The sequence below is a fragment of the Stegastes partitus genome, unplaced genomic scaffold (assembly GCF_000690725.1).
Source record: "Stegastes partitus isolate 25-593 unplaced genomic scaffold, Stegastes_partitus-1.0.2 Scaffold580, whole genome shotgun sequence".
NCBI classification, from domain to species: domain Eukaryota; kingdom Metazoa; phylum Chordata; class Actinopteri; family Pomacentridae; genus Stegastes; species Stegastes partitus.
This window is the reverse complement of record NW_007578311.1, coordinates 90,858-108,121: the sequence shown is the minus strand read 5'-3', so window position 1 is coordinate 108,121 and position 17,264 is coordinate 90,858. Positions and strand designations below refer to the sequence as shown.

The 17,264-nt window shown below is 42.6% G+C and overlaps 1 protein-coding gene across 1 annotated transcript in view; it reads right to left on the bottom strand.

Moving 5' to 3' along the window:
• Positions 1-17,264, bottom strand: part of efna4 (ephrin A4) — a 61,382-nt gene that overhangs the window by 23,429 nt on the left and 20,689 nt on the right. Inside the window, exon 2 of the mRNA XM_008288911.1 lies at positions 3,750-4,073. Coding sequence (XP_008287133.1) covers positions 3,750-4,073 — 324 coding nt within the window. The remainder of the gene's footprint in view (positions 1-3,749; positions 4,074-17,264) is intronic.

Here is a 17,264-nt window from a genome sequence, read left to right as displayed (position 1 = left end):
GCAGGTCTTCCGAGGCCTGCTAGTCTGTGACCCACCTAGGCCCCCAGTCTGCAGACATTCCCAGGTGTGATGTGGCCAACAAGTACTAACATTTGCACATGTAGGACATAGGTTGCAATCTAAAAACTCCCAGGACCCTGTGCTACCACACCTCCATCTAAGAAACATCTGCAACAAAGGCTGATGGTCTTGATGTTGGGGTGCACACAGGTTGGTTTGGGGTCTCCATCTAATGATACCCAGGCGATGGTACGGCAGCTTTGCCCTGGTCGCCCTCCGTGCATCTCCAGGTTTTCATTGCTTGCTTTATTTAATGTGCATCAAGGTGAGATCCTTCCTTTATCCTTTTTTATCTTTATGTGTTTACATTTGTTTATGTATTTGTACCTGCATGTGTACCTTGATAAATATTCTCCAAAGTGGTTGAAATTCAAATTAAACCTTGTTTCTTCTGGTCATTAATACAAATAAGTCATTAAAATGATCAATAATTATTGATATCTACTGAAATAACACATTTTATCATGATGAAACGTTTCCAGCTATATCCCTCAGTCCTATATCACCTTCATACTAAACGGCAGAGAATAAATGTAGCACTCTATACAGCATAATAAAGAGGAAGTGATTTCTGATGGAGCTTTATTTCAATTTTACGAGATGTTCATGGCGCTCATCAGTTCTGCAAAACGTTTGCGTTTTTTTTTCTGTGACTTAACAGATTTCCATATTTTGCCGCTGCTCGCGTTGTCGAGTCACTTTGTTTTTAAACGCAGTGAAAGCTGTTCTGTTAAGTGGCTTCCAAAGTGCGCCGTTCCTTTCCTCTCACATGTTTCCACGTCAGCTGAGGATGTCCAGGTGTTTCCTGTTTGCGTGGATCCACACATGGAGAGCTGCTGCTGCTGGGTGACAGCGTTCTGTCATCGTCTGTGGGAGAGACGAGCTCGAGCCCGGCTCAGACTGAGCCAACTAATGCCATTAGTGTTTCTAATACCATTGTACTGTTCTCCCAGGCTAATGCCATTATGCAGCCTCCAGTGCCGCGGGTCCATTCAGCGCTCAAACCCCAGAGCCAGACATTTGGACCAACTTTACGCCTTATCTGCGACGTGGACAAAACATACACAATCGCTGTGAGCCCGAAGTGGCCCGACTAGGGGGTGGGGGGGGACCTTTTGTTGCTTCTCTGTGAACTGGCATGAGCAGCCACAATAGACCAGTGTGCATGTGTGTGTGCATGTGAGCGTGCACGTGTACATGTGTGTGTTAGTGTGTGTCTCCCATGGTCTCACAATGCTCCATTGTCCCGCCGACCACAACAGTAATTTATGTAAAGATTCCCTCTTTTCCTTCAACTCATCCATCCCTTTTGTTGTCCTCCTTTCTCCAGTCCACTCATCCATCCTCTCTCTCATCCCTTTCTCCCCCATCTCACCTCCCTCCTTCCCTCCCTCCCTCCCCCGTACTGTCAGGCTGTGTCCATCTTTTGCTCTTTCTCCCCCTCTGTCACTCTTCCACGCTTCTCTACCTCCGTCTGCTTCTCTTGCCTTGCCTCGCTGTCGTCCTGTATTGATCTCCATTTCTTCCTCCTACACTTTGCCGTCCCTCTGTCTCTTTTGTTGTCACCCTTCCATACGACGCATTCACTTGACTCTTTCATTCTCTGCCTTGTTTCATGTCCTCCCTCTCTTGGACTGACACCAAAACTTGTATAAAGTAAGAGAGAGAGAGAGAGAAAAAAAATGTCAACTGATTTTACAGCCACTAAGCCATCTTCTGTCTCTCTTCCCTCCCTTTTCTCCCTCCAGTGGTTTGAAATAAATGAGCGAGGAGAGAAAAATGCAGGAGGATGTCACGGAGAAACCATCACGGAGACTGTAACAACCTACAGGTTTATGAAAACATCATATTAATGTCATTCAGCGGGAATTTATGGAAAACATTAATGGAATAAGCTGCAGTTTTGCCAACACTCAGGCCTCATAAAAAACAAAATAAAAACGAGAAAAAAAAAACCCTGGCTAAAGCTCCTCTGAACCTTGTTACTTGTTAAAAATGTAAGGCTGCCCTCCACCACACTTTCTCCAACGCTGGTATCTTTGCACAGACTGATGACCTGAAACATCAAATATTTACATTTTTCTCTCTTTGACCGGTTTTATTGGGGTGCCGGCGTAAAAAGCCCAAAGCAAACATTCACTGTTGTACAAAATGATAAGAGATTTTGCATTTTGCATATCAAAAACACACTTTTTTTTCCAGCCATGTTTGAACCACTTGCTGTCAAAGGCAACGAACCTCTATACTGCTTTAGAGCCGAAACGCTCCATTAGCCAAAAAAATTAATTACAGCAGCTTAATTAATTATAGCAAACTAATTGCTGACTAATTAGATTTGTTTAACATATAATAAATAAGACTTGATTAATATTATACTACGTTGTTATTGGGTTCATATCAGATCGTTTTTGCTCAGCATTTTTAAAAATGTATTTATTTTTTTTGCTCCTGTCACATTTTTCCTCACTGTCAGCTCATTTTTCCACTGGAATATAAAATCCTGCACCTCGATGGAAAGAGAACAACCATGAGTGGAAGTAGAGGGAACTCAACAAGGTCTCCTGTGCAGTATGACAAAGTTCCATAAATCATAAAAACAAAACAAAAAAAAAAAGAATAACCGAAATTTGAATTTTCTTTTTGATTATTTATTCTACGAAAGAAAAAAAAAAACTTGGAATCAACATACCCAACATTTTTCCAAGTGTCCACTGGTGCTACCAATGCAGGAAAAAAAATCGGCACTCGACAAGATATTTTACTATTTGCATTTTGACAACTTTTACAAACTTTTCCACACAACTCTAAAAACTTGTTTCACCATGCTGAATGTATCTTCCATCAAGCTGCTCCTCTGTTCACCGTTTTTGAGCCATGCTGCATTTATTTTATTAATCCGTTGTGTTTAATTTTGCTCTCTCTTGTTGTTTTATGTCTGCTCTGTGGAAACACTGCCTGCAATTCAACTGAATACTCGAAAGTTTTGTTACCTGACTGTTGGTCACTTATCAGATGTGCTCAGGAGTGCAGGAGCTTTTTAAAAAATTTATTTATTCATTTATTTATTTATTTATTTAAAATCGGCACAGATGGTTTTCAGTTGGTAAATTTTAAAATGAGACATGTAGAAAAAAAGTAATTTTAGTTAAATATCGTGATTTTTAGCTTTGATTTGGTTATCTTTTGGCGATGGAACCATACATCACATACAATCATTTTAGGAACCATTTAAATTTTTTTCTGGCTCTAATAAATGGTGTCAATTTGGTGATTTTTGAAATTACTTTGTTTGCTTTGGGTTTTGAGATTCGGTGGGTTAAGTCATATTTTTCTTCTTGCCTGATTCCATCTTGGTAATTAGATGGATCTGCTGTGTTTCTTTGTCTTATGTGATCGTAAACTGGAACTAAAGCACCTAATCTGAAGGAATTACCATTTGAAGAGTGTGACAGATACATTTCAACCATTTATTGATATTTCAGATGAACTTATTACTTGACACAATAGTCTGCATAACTGATAATCAATATAATTTACAGCTCTGTCTGCCTGGCGCCAGTCTGAGTAGCAGCAGTGTCCAGCATTCATCAATCTGATATCTCCTGATCTAAACCAGAAAATCCATTAGCTTTATTATTTCTAGAATATATGAAGCTTTTGTATGGCTGCTAAATATGATTGCTACGTACTTGTAGCACAGAAACACACACGTCTTGTACTCACAGCTGTAGTAGTAGTGCCTCCCTGGCAGAAACTCAAACCCCAGCGAGAAGGGTGTAAACCTTTGGATCTTTTCTGAGAACCGGACTGGTCCGAACGGAGCGTACGGAGTGTTGCACTCCCACCTCTTGATGGCCCCTCTGGTTTCTACGCAGCCTTGGAAAGCCTGCTCGGCCACCAGGTAGAGGGCCAAGGTTTCTGGCTGCCCAGTCCCCTTGTTGGGGTAATGGGGGCAGTAGATGTCCAGGTAATCGTTCAGATTCAGCTGAACGGACAGATCTCCTGCTGTCAACCTGGAAGGAAGAACGACAACAGCATTAATATTTCACATAACGATTACAGATTAATACATGACTGACGGGGGAGGAGAGGCGGTGATTAAGCACAGACGGACAGAGAAAGAGCGAAGGAAGACAGATGGACAGGTATTCCATAATGCCTCAGCGCCTGGAGGAACGTGGAATATTGCAGAAGATGGATTTTTCGCTGGTATAACGTAGATAAAGCAAAGTCGTGCAGGTCTTCAAGGATGCTTTGGGATTTTATTGCACACAGCAGAAGCGAGTACATCCGTGTGCAAGACCGCTTTAACATAAAATCATTCAAAATTGTTTCACTTAACAGTAATTGCATTGGTTTCAAACGGAACAGCCAAATTAAAAAAACAACAGTGAAGATTTACCATATGCAGAAACAGGTGATCTCTACACTTCCCTACACCTTTAGCACTCATGCAGCCCCATACCATCCCATTAAAATCTCTGTACTTCACTGTCAGGGCTATAGATTTACTGGAGTAGTCTTGGGTAGGTTCACAACAAACATACTGGACTCCAACTGGAGAAACTCTGATTTCCACTGATAACACCAGTGCCAAATCTGAAGCACTTGTTCATCTGGTTTTCACAGCTAGATTGTTAAAGTAGTTCACTGTCTGTAGAGTCATTGTAGGAGGATGACCACTACAGTCCTGATTAGTGGTAATCCTTACCAATCTAAAATCCAGTCAGAAACAAGCTCCAAAAAAGTCCAAAAGCAGCCTAAAACCAGCAAAAATATGATATGAAACCAGTGCAAAACCAACCCAAAGCCAATTTAAAATTAGCCTAAATCCAGTCTAAAAAAACAGCCTAAAACAAACCCCCAAAGCCCAGCAAAAATGGACCTTTGATCCAGTCTAAAACCAACCTAAAGCCAATCTAAAATGATCCTAAAACAAGGCTAAAAAACAGCCAAAAATTAACCTTAAACCAGTCAAAAAAAACAACCTCACGCCAATCTAAAATTAGTCTAAAACCAGTCTGAAAACCAGTCTAAAACAAACCCCGAAAAGTCAGAAACCATCACTATATGTAACCCTAAACCAGTCCAAAACCAACCTAAAGTCAATCTAAAATTATCCTAAAACAAGGCTAAAAAACAGCCCAAAATTAACCTTTAACCAGTCAAAAAGCCAACCTCAAGCCAATCTAAAATTAGTCTAAAACCAGTCTAAAAACCAGTCTACAACAAGCCCCGAAAAAGTCAAAAACCATCCTTATACGTAACCCTAAACACGTCCAAAACCAACCTCACGCCAATCTAAAACCAGTCTAAAACAAGCACTGAAAAAGTCCAAAACCAGCCTAAAACCATCAAAAACGCAATCTTTTCAGTGCTACTGTGGCTCCTTCTAGACCTCCTGATTACTGTATTTCCACAGATCTTTGAGTTGCTTGTCTTGCATCGTTTTACATCTTTGGAAAGTCTAACAATCAAATCTTTCAGTTTCTCTGCTCAATTCTTTTCCATGTGGAGCCATGACAGAGACATGCAGACAGAAATCACCCATGCGTTCAAAACTGAGAAAGTTCTGCTGTTCTAAGCTAATTTCAGAATCATGTTCAATCACAGGCGGACTCTGTTCAGTTTCAGCGATCACAGGTGTATTCACTTTTGTTGTTTCTACTTTGTGGCTTGAATTTTCCATCTAAGCATCTAATTGTTTTTGATATCAAACATGGATGTACTCACTTCTGTTGTACAATGCATAACACAATGGTAAACCTCCATTTTATTTCTAGGGCAGCGAGAGACTGTTGTCGAGTGTCAGATAGAGAGAACAACATTCCTCATATGCTAATTATGACCACTGAGGGGAGTTCAGTGTAAAATAAACTCGACTGCCTCTGTTTTCCATTTTCCCAGAGCACGCAGTACAGAAACACACAGTTGTGTACCAACTTAAGCGGACGTGCATGTGAATGTACAACCATGTCAGTCAAGGTTGACTGGTTTTTGGCATAACAACAACCCTGGACAAGACAGCATCATTAGAACAGAGGAGCTGCATAATGTATGCGCTTTCAGACTGAGGATTCTGACTCGCTGTCAGCTACAGTATAAAGAGTTACCCATGTACGAACTAATAGGAGAAGGAGGTGACGAGAGGAAGACAGAGGGAAGTACACTGAACAAGAATGTAAACTCAGCATGCAAGTGGTCTTTTTTACTGACTCAGAGAAAAGTTAAAAATGTCATCTTTATTGTTCTGGTCAGAAAAGGCTTCAGTGGAGCCAATTTGAGCCGTTTAGCTGGTGACAAATTCTCGTTCACGTAGTTAATCCACAGCCTCGTCAGATGTGGCTTTAAAGGACGATGATCAGATAGCGTGACTGGAGCTCAGACACTCCTTTGACCAGTGACTATAAAAGGTCACTTTTATAGAACCTAAAAATGCAGCTTTATTCAAATGATACAAATGACAAAGGAAAGATGAGAACGGGCTGTTAGAGCCGTAGTCAGGCGCTTTAATGTCAAAAACTCCACCATTTGTCATCCGAAAAACTGTTTTAGACAGCAAAGTGCAAAAGACAATCTGCTACATGACTGCAGACTAAGTGTCACCACAACCAGTCCAAAACCAGCCTAAAACCAGTCCAGGATGAACAAAAATGTAACCTTAAACCAGTCTAAAATCAACCTAAAACCAGCCTAAAACCAGTCCAAAACCAGCATAAAACTGATCTAAAAACCAGCCAAAATTAACCTTAAACCAGTCAAAAACCAACCTAAAGCCAATCTAAAATTAGTCTAAAAACAATGTTAAACCAGTCGAAAAACAGCAAAAAATGGAACCTTAAACTAGTCCAAAACTAACCTAAAGCAGATCTAAAATTAGTCTAAAACCAGTCCAAAAACCAGCTAAAAACAAGCCCAAAAAAAGCCCAAAACCAGCAAAAAATGTAACCTAAAACCAGTCAAAAACAAGCCTAAAAAATATCAAAAACCAGCTTAAAACTGGTCTAAAACCAGTCTAACACAAGCTCAAAACCCAGCTAAAAATAGCCTAAAACCAGTCTAAACTCAACCACCAATCATCACATCCAGCTTGTCCATCAACAGAGACGCTCATGTAGGTGTTGGTGTGATCTACCAGAGAACGTTTGCTCAGACTGTGAGGAATCTACTGAGGGAAGCTGCTCTGGGATCTTCTCACCCAGGCCCTGATGTAACGACAGAACGGTGTTGTAAGCAGCTGAAAATGATCCGGTCCAGGCCAGGCACAACCTGCAGACATATTACAACATCTCTGGATGTACAAATCCGCCAACGTCACAGAGTCCTTCAAGAAGAGTGGGAGACCTTTCCACAAGCAGCATCAGCAACCTCAGTACCTCTCTGCAAACATCTGACTGTCTTGTAATTTCTTATCTATTAAACTAGTCACCATCTGCACATTCTAAGATTATACATAGTGTGCACCTGTTTCATGGTGTTTCCTCCTGTTGCACAGACGCAGTGTGCATTTCATAAAGTATAACCTGCTGTGTTCATACCTTGTTTAACAGATGCAGGACAAAGCAACACGACCAAATCACAAAAAAAAAAGTACAAAAGGACAAAAGCAGGTCACAAATGGAGGGAAGAGATGTGACATAAGGACAGTGATGAAAAGAGCCGGGACAAAAAAAAAAAAGATGAATAAAGAAGCTGAAGGAAGAAAAAGTTGGACGAACAGGTAAAAGAAAAAAAAAAAGAAAGTAGAGTGAAGAGAAAAAGAAAGTAAAAGTGTTTTAATTAGCGACCCCAGAGAGTCTGAGTGCAGACACACAGAGAGCAGAACAACGGAGTGGAAGAGGAGACGAGACGGACTTTAATTGGTCTCCTCCTCGCATGGAGCGCAGGAGAAAAGAATGAGGGGCAGAATGTGGCTTGGGCAGAAGGTTCAGGTCCGTCAGTGGGAGTCTTTATAGAGGGGTGACAGAGCGGAGGAGAGAGGAAGGGAGTGCTGGGAGTCAGCCAAGGGGAACATGGGAGGGAAAAGGAGCGTGGAATGGGGAGGAGGTGGCGGTGGCGGTGGCGGCGGCGGCAGCGGTAGCGGTGGTGGTGGTGCACGGCAGAGTAGTCTCAAGTTAAGTAGGCGGACAGAGAGGAGACCAAAAGAATGAATAAGAGGACGAGTAAGTGCAGAGGAAAAAAAAAAAGCAGTAGGAGGAAGTGATGGAAGCTGAAATGAAACAGAGAGACATGACAAGAAGCGGGAGATGGTCCAGCAAATCTACTGAGAGTGTCAAAGACGGATGGAGCAACGAGTGGAGAAATGACAAGAGACTGTTAGCGAGACAAGGCCACAGCTGAGAGCCGAAGTTCTCCATGATTCAGCCGCGATATATGAATTGTTACGGCATCAACGCTGAGATGTAATAGTCACGTCACGGGAGGTGCAATGTGAAGTAAGGCCCGCTTTAAAACTTCATCAAGTTGTCAATTAATTATCGATCGATCTGACATTTTTTCATGCACTGATATAGATGTTTTTAACATAGAATATTAGCCATTAGTTACATTCAGGTAAAGGAAATCTGTCCTGGTAAACTTCAGCTAATTTTCAATAGGCCAGAAGTGATGAACAGTCACAGAAGACTTGGTCATGGTGCCCACTGAAAGCGTGCTGCAACGCTCTCTCTGCCTCCCAACACAAAACTGCTCATGGATTAGATAAATAATTAACAGCAAATAATCAAGTTTTCACTGTTATTTCTCAACATGGCTTTGATTAAGAATCTGTAATTTTGGACAAGGAATTCAAATAATCTCCAATTACGAGTTGAAATGTAAAGAAAAAGCTCACGTTAACCAAAATAATTATTTCACAGAAGTCAACGAGTGATATTTTTTGAACCGTATGTAGCTGCATATTACAATAATACAAAACAAACAAAGTCATTTTTGCCTATGAAAGATTGATCCACAGAAACAGAAATTTCCAAGAAGTGAATTCTCGAGTTTGTAAATGTCTCTTTATTGTTTTAACGTGAGCATATTTTTCATTTTCAGACCAGACTTGGAGAAACAGAATGAACACCTTTTCTCAAAGATGCGACTTTTCATTTCAGCCTCAATTTTTTTTTTCTATTTCGACTCCTTCCTTATCTGCGATTATTTGATCTACTTGTCTGATATTGCAGATTCTGAATCAACTACATGATAAGAAACAGCAGTGAAAATTTCGGGGTTTTATCTTTAATAGTTCTTGAGATATCGTCGTTCAAACACGGTATAAAATTTCAAGGTGGGAAAGTGGGTCAACAGGCCGGTATTTGACAGATCAATCAAATGTTTTTTAAAAAAAGTCTCAAGCAAATGAGAGATGGTCGAGCAGACGACCCCTGAAGATCTGAGATGGTATAACCCAATATCATTGTTTTTAATCGTGCAGAACCACTGCAGTGAGTGTGTGCAGCAGAAAAACATGTGTGTGTGTGTGTGCATCATCTTGGGGATTCAGGTGAGACCCTGGAGGCAGATCTCACCAGAGCTGCTTCCTGCTCAATAGCCACCGTGCAGAATTGGCGATCTATCAACAGGACAGGACGCCATCGATCAGGATCCCTCACACACACACACACACACACTCGGCTGATCAATACCGCCCTCTGCGAGTGTGTGTGTGAGGCCATGTCCGATAGCTCTATTACCTGCGTGCGCTAATTACAGCCCGACAAAGGCACTCGATCCTCTGGTTAAGAGAACACCAGAGCGGGTCGTAAGCGCGCGCACATGCACACGGCAGCCTGTTTACTCTCCGTACTACCTGTGGTGCTCTGCAAAACCCCTCCGAGGCGCCGGAATATTTACTCAGGTGCACCAGCTGTGGAGTGTGCATGTAATAATAGACGTGTGCTGTGTCGACATGCTGCACCCCCTGCTATACATGTCATTCACCTCCAGCTCAGGTCCTGTTCCCCCCACCCTCCTCCTCCTCCTCCTCCTACTACTTCAGATGACATGCACTCATCTTCCATCTATCCCTTCAGAGACCCTCGTATTCCTGACTCCTCTCTATATTACCTCAGCTCGCGCCATATGCACGCCAGCAATTACAGAGTCAGTGTGCTCCACTGATGTCAACCTGTCAGCCCCTCTTTCCCTCTTCCCTCCTCTGGCCCTGGTAGGCTTGGGTACGCCCTAATTACACTCAGCATCCTCCCCTCCTGCCAAAGCCGAAGCAGTGACAGCACAGGGGCATCACGGGAGCGCCGGAGAGCTCACCGGAGCAGCCTATCAGCGACGGGAGGAAGGAGCTCAGAGGATTTGGTCGGGTCCAGCGCAAAGAGGGCACACATGTTTCGCGCACACACACACACACACACCCCGGACATGAAAGTACTCCAGGAGAATAAAACATGCTCTCGTGCCATGGGGCGATCAGTGACACCCTCCTGAGGTTTTGGTGCAAGCTCGTGGTTGATAAAGAAAAGTCTCACCGAGGAGCCGAATCTGAAACACCACGCTGGGCTCTTCGGTGGGAAACTTGAAAAGGCCAACATTTATCCCGTTGTAATCACAGGAAATTGCATTCAAAATTCAAGAAATCGGACGTAGATGATATCCTGCAGAGGTGTGTCGGTGTGTGTGCGCACACGCGGGCGTACACGTGTGTGCAGTTCTAATGAAATGCAGCGGGTTGACTGTGGCAGAGACCTTTGATCCTTTAATATGAGAGAATAATTAAAGGAGCAACAATCTTGCAACACGGCTTCAGGAATACAGAACAGATAGTCGATCACGCACAGCAGCTGCATACTACGCCTGCTGAATACACCGGGGCATTTAACGGATGTACTGCACGTAAACATCGGGGATGAAAATATTCTGCTACAATGAAAATGCTCATAGCAGGCAGCATAATGAATGCAGGAAATGTACACTGGATTTAATACATATTTTCATGTCCGCGATGACTCACAGTCGAAGCATTTTGGCTCCTTTAAGTGACAATGGGAGGCCTGGAGGCTTGGTCGAGCCTCGGTTCTTCCGTGGTCACTCGCAGCAGGGCGACCGCTAACTCTGGCCACTCTGCTGACTGGGCACAGCGAGCTGTGGTCACCCGGCCTTGGCTGGGCATAGCGTGACACAGTTTCAGCCTCTGAGCTCAGAGCTGCTGTAGTAACACTGCTGGTGATATGGGATCTTTGGAGGAGGAGGAGGACTTTGTGCACAGGCGTTGTTTATTTCTTTCATGAGATGGGTGTGGATCAGCACCATGATGGAAGGTGAGTCATTGATCCGTATAAACAAAAAAATAACCCTCAGTGTTCGCCTTAGTGTTTAAGGTTTCACTGCATTGTTGTACTGCCAAATCCAATAAGCTATTAGAAGGGCCTTGGTCACACTCATCATCGATGACAGCAAAATTTCTTTTTTATTTAACCCTCTGAACCCGAGAACCAGTCGGGAGGTGTGAAAGGCAGTTTTACTTTTTAAAAAATGGACAAAATTACACCATTTATCAAAGCTGGAACCTATAAAAACAGAAAGAATGGCCTAAAACCAGACTAAAATTAGTCTAAGATCAACCCCAAATTAGCTTAACACCAGTCCAAATCCAACCTAAAACCAACCCAACCTAAAAGTCAATCCAAAACCAGTCCAAAGCCAGCCTGAAACCAGTCTTAAATTAGTCCAAAACCTGCTTAACACCAGTTCCTAACAAGCCAAAAACTAGTCCAAATCCAGCCTAAAACCAACCCCAAAACCAGTCCAAAGCCAGCCCAAAGCCAACCCCAAACCAGCTTAACACCAGTCCAAAACCAACCAACTTCAAAACAAGGAGAAAAACCGGCCAAAAGCCAGTATAAACACAACCGAAAGCTAGTCCACAACCATGCTAAAACCAACCTAATATTCATTCCACTTTAATCTACATTTATCTTTCAAAACCTCACCAAAAAAACACTCCTTGATGAAACTGAGAAGACATGATTGACTGAACTGTGACCAACAATCACAAGACAAAAAAAAACCTTTGAGAATTTTCTGATGAACTGCAGGCAGTGTTCACACCGAGCAGACAGGAGACAATGACAGAGACTATGAGGAAAATTAAAGATACTTAAATAGTAAAATGTCTGCAGCATGTATACACAGGAGCAAGAAATGCCCAGAAATGACATAAATCTATGCAAGCTTCAGTGTTGACTTTAAAAATTGTGCGTCTGACCAGCTGCAAACCGCCCTGCCACTCCTAACCTTTGAGGGAAGAGAAACCCACACTGCCTTTGTCGCACCATAAAATTTAAAACCAACTCTGTTCTGCCAGAATATAAACTGTTCCATTAACTGCTGCGCTCGCAGAGTCAGTTGATGGTGCCTCTCCAACAAACCTCTTCATCTTTTTTGTTCATTAGCGACAAATGCGAGCACATTAGCAGCTCTCCTCCAGCAGGCCTGCTCCCCATGTGATCCACCCCACCTGCTTCACAACGGCTTGTTTGTCTGCGCCGCTTTCTGATCATGTTGGAATTGCAAAAGGGATATGTGCAAACAGTACTCGACGCAGGTGTGACTAGAGAAGGCAAACAGAGCAAGGATTTTCTCACATGCAAGCGAGCGGCACATTGTCGTGATTAGAAAGAAACAGAAATTGGCAGGTGAATAAATCCACACTTGGGAAGCCTTTTATGAGAACAGCAAGCGGTTGGGAATAATTGACGCAAAGTGTGAGGAAAAGAGCCCGAGGATAGTGCAGGAGGAAACGGGGGAATGATAACTAAAGAGAGACAAGCTCAGGCGACCTGCAGCTCCACGAGCTTGGAGGAAAAACAGAAGATAAGATTAGATTTTATTGATCCCTCACCGGTGAACCTCACATGTCACAGCAGCTAGATGCATCAGCCGTTCAGTTATAGGAACGCTGTACTGGTAAACTCTGGCTTGTTTTTAATACGCAAGCTGTGGTTGGAAGCTATTGCCTGCCACAGAAGGCTTTGTCATGGTGCTCCATGCAAGTTTAACAAGCATTCAACAACATTAAACTGTCTGAGGTCCCAGCGACTGCTTCTTATATCTATATATCATATTATCCTGGAGGTGTGATGTAAAATAGGGCAAATTTTCAAAAATCTTTCTCACCCATACTTGGCCAAGTTATCATGGAATGTTTTTCATGTTCCGATAAAGGCATTTTTGTAATATTTGCCATAAAATGAGCTTAGTTACGTTCACTTATAGGGATGTTGTCCTGATAAACTGCAGCCTGTTTTCAATCCATGGTGATTAACTGCCACAGTCATGGTGCCCACTGATTGCAAGCTCAACTCCCACAATATATTTAAATAGCTATATTATTACCAGCAATTAGTCGCCCCAATCTAAAGTTTTCACTGTTATTTCTCAACTTTCAGAATCTGTGACCTTGGACAACTACATCAAATAATCTTTGATAACGAGTGAGTAGAAATTTAAATGAATGAAGCCATAATGAAAAGTCCCATCTGTCTTGAGCTTGCATAAACCAAAATACTAATACTGAAGTCAACTAATGATATTTTCCGAACCATATTTAGCTGCATAGTCACAAAACAAAACTAAACACATCAAATATTTTTGAATGTGAAATACTTGATGGCAAAAACAGAAAAAAAAGTTATTTTCAACAAACTTGTGTCCCTGATTGAGCAGGTTGGACATGTTGTACCACAAAAATCATTTTTAGGATTGATGGAATTCTAACTGTGTCATACTGCACAGACAATGTTTAAAATATGAGCCCACAGTGGGGGAAAATGTGACAGTGGTTCAAGGTTTTTTTTGACTTATTTGTTTGGTTCGGTTTAAGGAAAATATCACATTTTACAATATTGACTATATTCGAGAAACTTGCCGAAGTTTGAGCACCGAAACTACTTGGTTAGGTTCAGAAACCGTTTGGGTTAAACCACGATGAGATAAGCCTTTTATTAATCCCACAGTGGGGACGTTTGCATTGTGGCAGCAGCAAAGGGGAAACTGCAAGCTTTTAAGGAATATCAGTACAAAAATCAAAAATAAAGCAAAGCATACATAAGTACTGTTTCAAGAAATAACAGTATTGCACATGTCAGTGGTATTACAGTCTTTCATGAATGGAAGTACTGAGTGAAGTTTTAGTATTGCACAGATTTGTTTGTATGTAGAAAAACAGCGATATAGCAAAGAAAAGTAGATAATGAACAGGGTTTGAACGCACAAAATATTCATAATTCACAGCTATATGACCGTTTATTTAACATGTTTGAATCTTCTGCTTCAATTTCTGGGTTACCAGGAAGTCAAATGGTGTAAATTCAACCTTCTTTTGTTTCTTTCCTTTAAAAAATAAAAAAGATTTATCGCATTTCAACTGTGTCATGCTGCACTGAAGGCATTTCTGAGTTCTCTCTCCTTCTTGATGTGTTCGTGCTGTTTCCATAGAGTTCTGTTTTGAACAAGGTGCAATGAATTTGGATATTTACACAAACTGTATGACATGATGCATACCAACATTTCTGTTTTCACCGTCAGAATGTTACTGAGAGAAAAGACCAGTGTTGGCATGATGTTATTGCAAATGAGGATGTTGTATTTTGTTGTTGATCTGGAAAATCTATAAGACACAACCCAAACTCAAAGAGCTATAGGTGGAAAAGCAGCTGCAGGAATGAAGCAGCCACGAGTCGGAGAACGACCTCATCTGCTCCTGCAGGGCTTTTTGTTCTCCGTTTGCTAGATCTGTGCCTCTCCATGGATGTAAAGCAGAGCAGAATGAGGACATCCCCCCCACCCCGTCCACCTTGCGGCGCCTCCCCTCCACGTCCTCACAAAGCCCCGCTGTGTCCGAACAGCTCCGACGCCAGTGTTGTGTCTAACCTGGTGCTTACTCCCCTCAACGCGCACAAACAAGGACGTCACCCCCCACCTCCGACCATCTGGGGCCCCCCACCACCTCGTCTGCCCAGCTGGCTTCAGAAATCCCTTTACAAACCTCCCCCCCCCCCCTTCCAGCCTCACACCCTCAGACACCCTCAGACTTTGCCTCTTTGGATTCTCGGTGTCATCAAACCGAGGCCAGAGACGGCGATGAGCTGCTGCTCGTGGGGAGGAAAGACGGACTTAAGGGCAACAAGCTGTTGTGCTTATCTTCCCCTTCCTGTTTGCTGTCCTATGCATGAGTGTGTGTTAGTGGAGCTTTTGCTTCCTTCAAGGTCAGCAGGAAGTGCACGTCTCCTTTTGCTTTCTTTTCTATGACTCCTAATCTCCGAATGTGAATGGTATGTGGACTTTCCTGCTCCAGTCCTGCCTCGCCGTCTGTGGTTGATCTGTACATGCCAGTTCTGAGCGCTCACATTTATATTAACCCTCGAAACCCCAAGCAGTGCTGCAACATAAGGTCCTGCACCTCTGTGGAAACAGCACAACCATGGCTACGACGATAAAGAACTCATAAATGTCTTCTGTGCAGGATGACACACACGCAAATCATAGAAAAAGTTGAATTTCTTTGATTATTTGTTTTGCAAAAAAATGAAAAAAAATACTGGAATCAACGTGTTCGACATTTTTCCATTTTTATAAAATCGACTCTATGTTCCAAAGATATTTTACTACAACTGCAAACTTTTTTGTTAACATTTTTTTACTCTACGAAGATGTTTCACCATGCTGAATGTATCCTCCAACAACTCACTCCTCTGCACACTGTTTTTGAGTCATGCTGCATTTATTATATTTTCCTCTCAGTCTCAGTTTTGAAAAAGTTTCTGAATTATTGTTGTGTGGCTGTTGGTTGCAACGGAGTCATGAATGGCTTCATGGCTGCACTGAAGAAAGCAGAACTTTTTTCTTTTTACAGAATTTGGTTTGATCAAATCGTTCATATTTAGCAAATATTTAAATGAGACACGTTGAATAGGTACGGTTACATTGTATTGGTTAAGATTTCATTTAGTTTCCCTCCTCGTCTCCTCCTCCACAATTCAGCCAAAAAAGTTCCTGAATTGTTGCCATGTGAGTGTTGGTCACGGTTAAGTTGCACCGAGGAGCGTTGTGCGCTGTTTAGTGCAAACTGCTTATTTGAGTGAAGCACGCTTTGATGACATATCACGATTTTACGCTGAGATTTGGCTTTCGTTAGTGGAAAATCTGATGATTCTTTCTGTTTTAACGGCCTCTGGCTTTGATAAACGGTGTAATTTTGGTGTTTTTTTTAAAAAGATAGCGAGCCTTTTCTAACCTGCTGGCATGCTTCGGGGTCCGGAGGGTTAATATGCATCAGGCTCTGGGTGGTTTTTCCACCTCTGCTAACGGTTTCTTTGGGGAATCCCTGCGCCAACAGACAAGGTCCCCACAAGTACAGAAGAGCACATTCATACACACTTTGCGATGCATTATCTCTGGATGTGAATTTGGTGCTTAGTGTCGGCCACTACAGCTGTGTGTGTGTGTGTGTGTGTGACCCGGATGAAGTGATTGGTTGCACCTTTCTTGCCCTGCAGGCTCCATTAAATGACCAGAAGGCACAGGGCATTCAGACCACTCCAGTCCTCATTCAAACTGTGTGGATCAGCAGGCTGCCTCGGGGACCCACATTCCCTATCAATTTACAGACACACACACACACACACACACACACACACACACCTGCTGCTTCAGGCCTAAAGGATTCTCAACCCAGAGTAAAGACAGACCCTATTTTCTGCCTGTTATGGCATAGGTCCTCCTCGGCGTGCGTGTGTGGACTCAGCAGCACAACAGGATGTATAGCGACGGCCGGCCGGCAGAGCTGAGGAAAATTGCACGATTCAGGCCCACAGGAGCCATCAGTATGGAAACCAATTCATCGGAACCATTTTGATATGGCTGCAGGTCTGCAGAAACCATCATCCCCTTCTGTGGCAGAGCTCTCTCATGCATACGCTCTATGTGTGGTCTGGTCTGATGCTAAAATAAGCTTTCCAGAGACTTTTCTGGGAGGTATGAAATTACTGTCCACAACAGAAATGGACAAGTGCAGCCTCACAGTGTGCGTTTTTATTTTCGCCATTTTTTCTTTTAACCAGAAACGCTGAGATGTTGCTGCAGCGGCTGCTTCACCTGCTCTGCGTGGACTTTTAAGATTAGGAAAAAAGAAAACAGATGAAGAGTTTCAGCTCTCAAGCAGCGAATGAGTGACGAGGAAAGGCAAAAGAAGAAGAAGAAGAAGT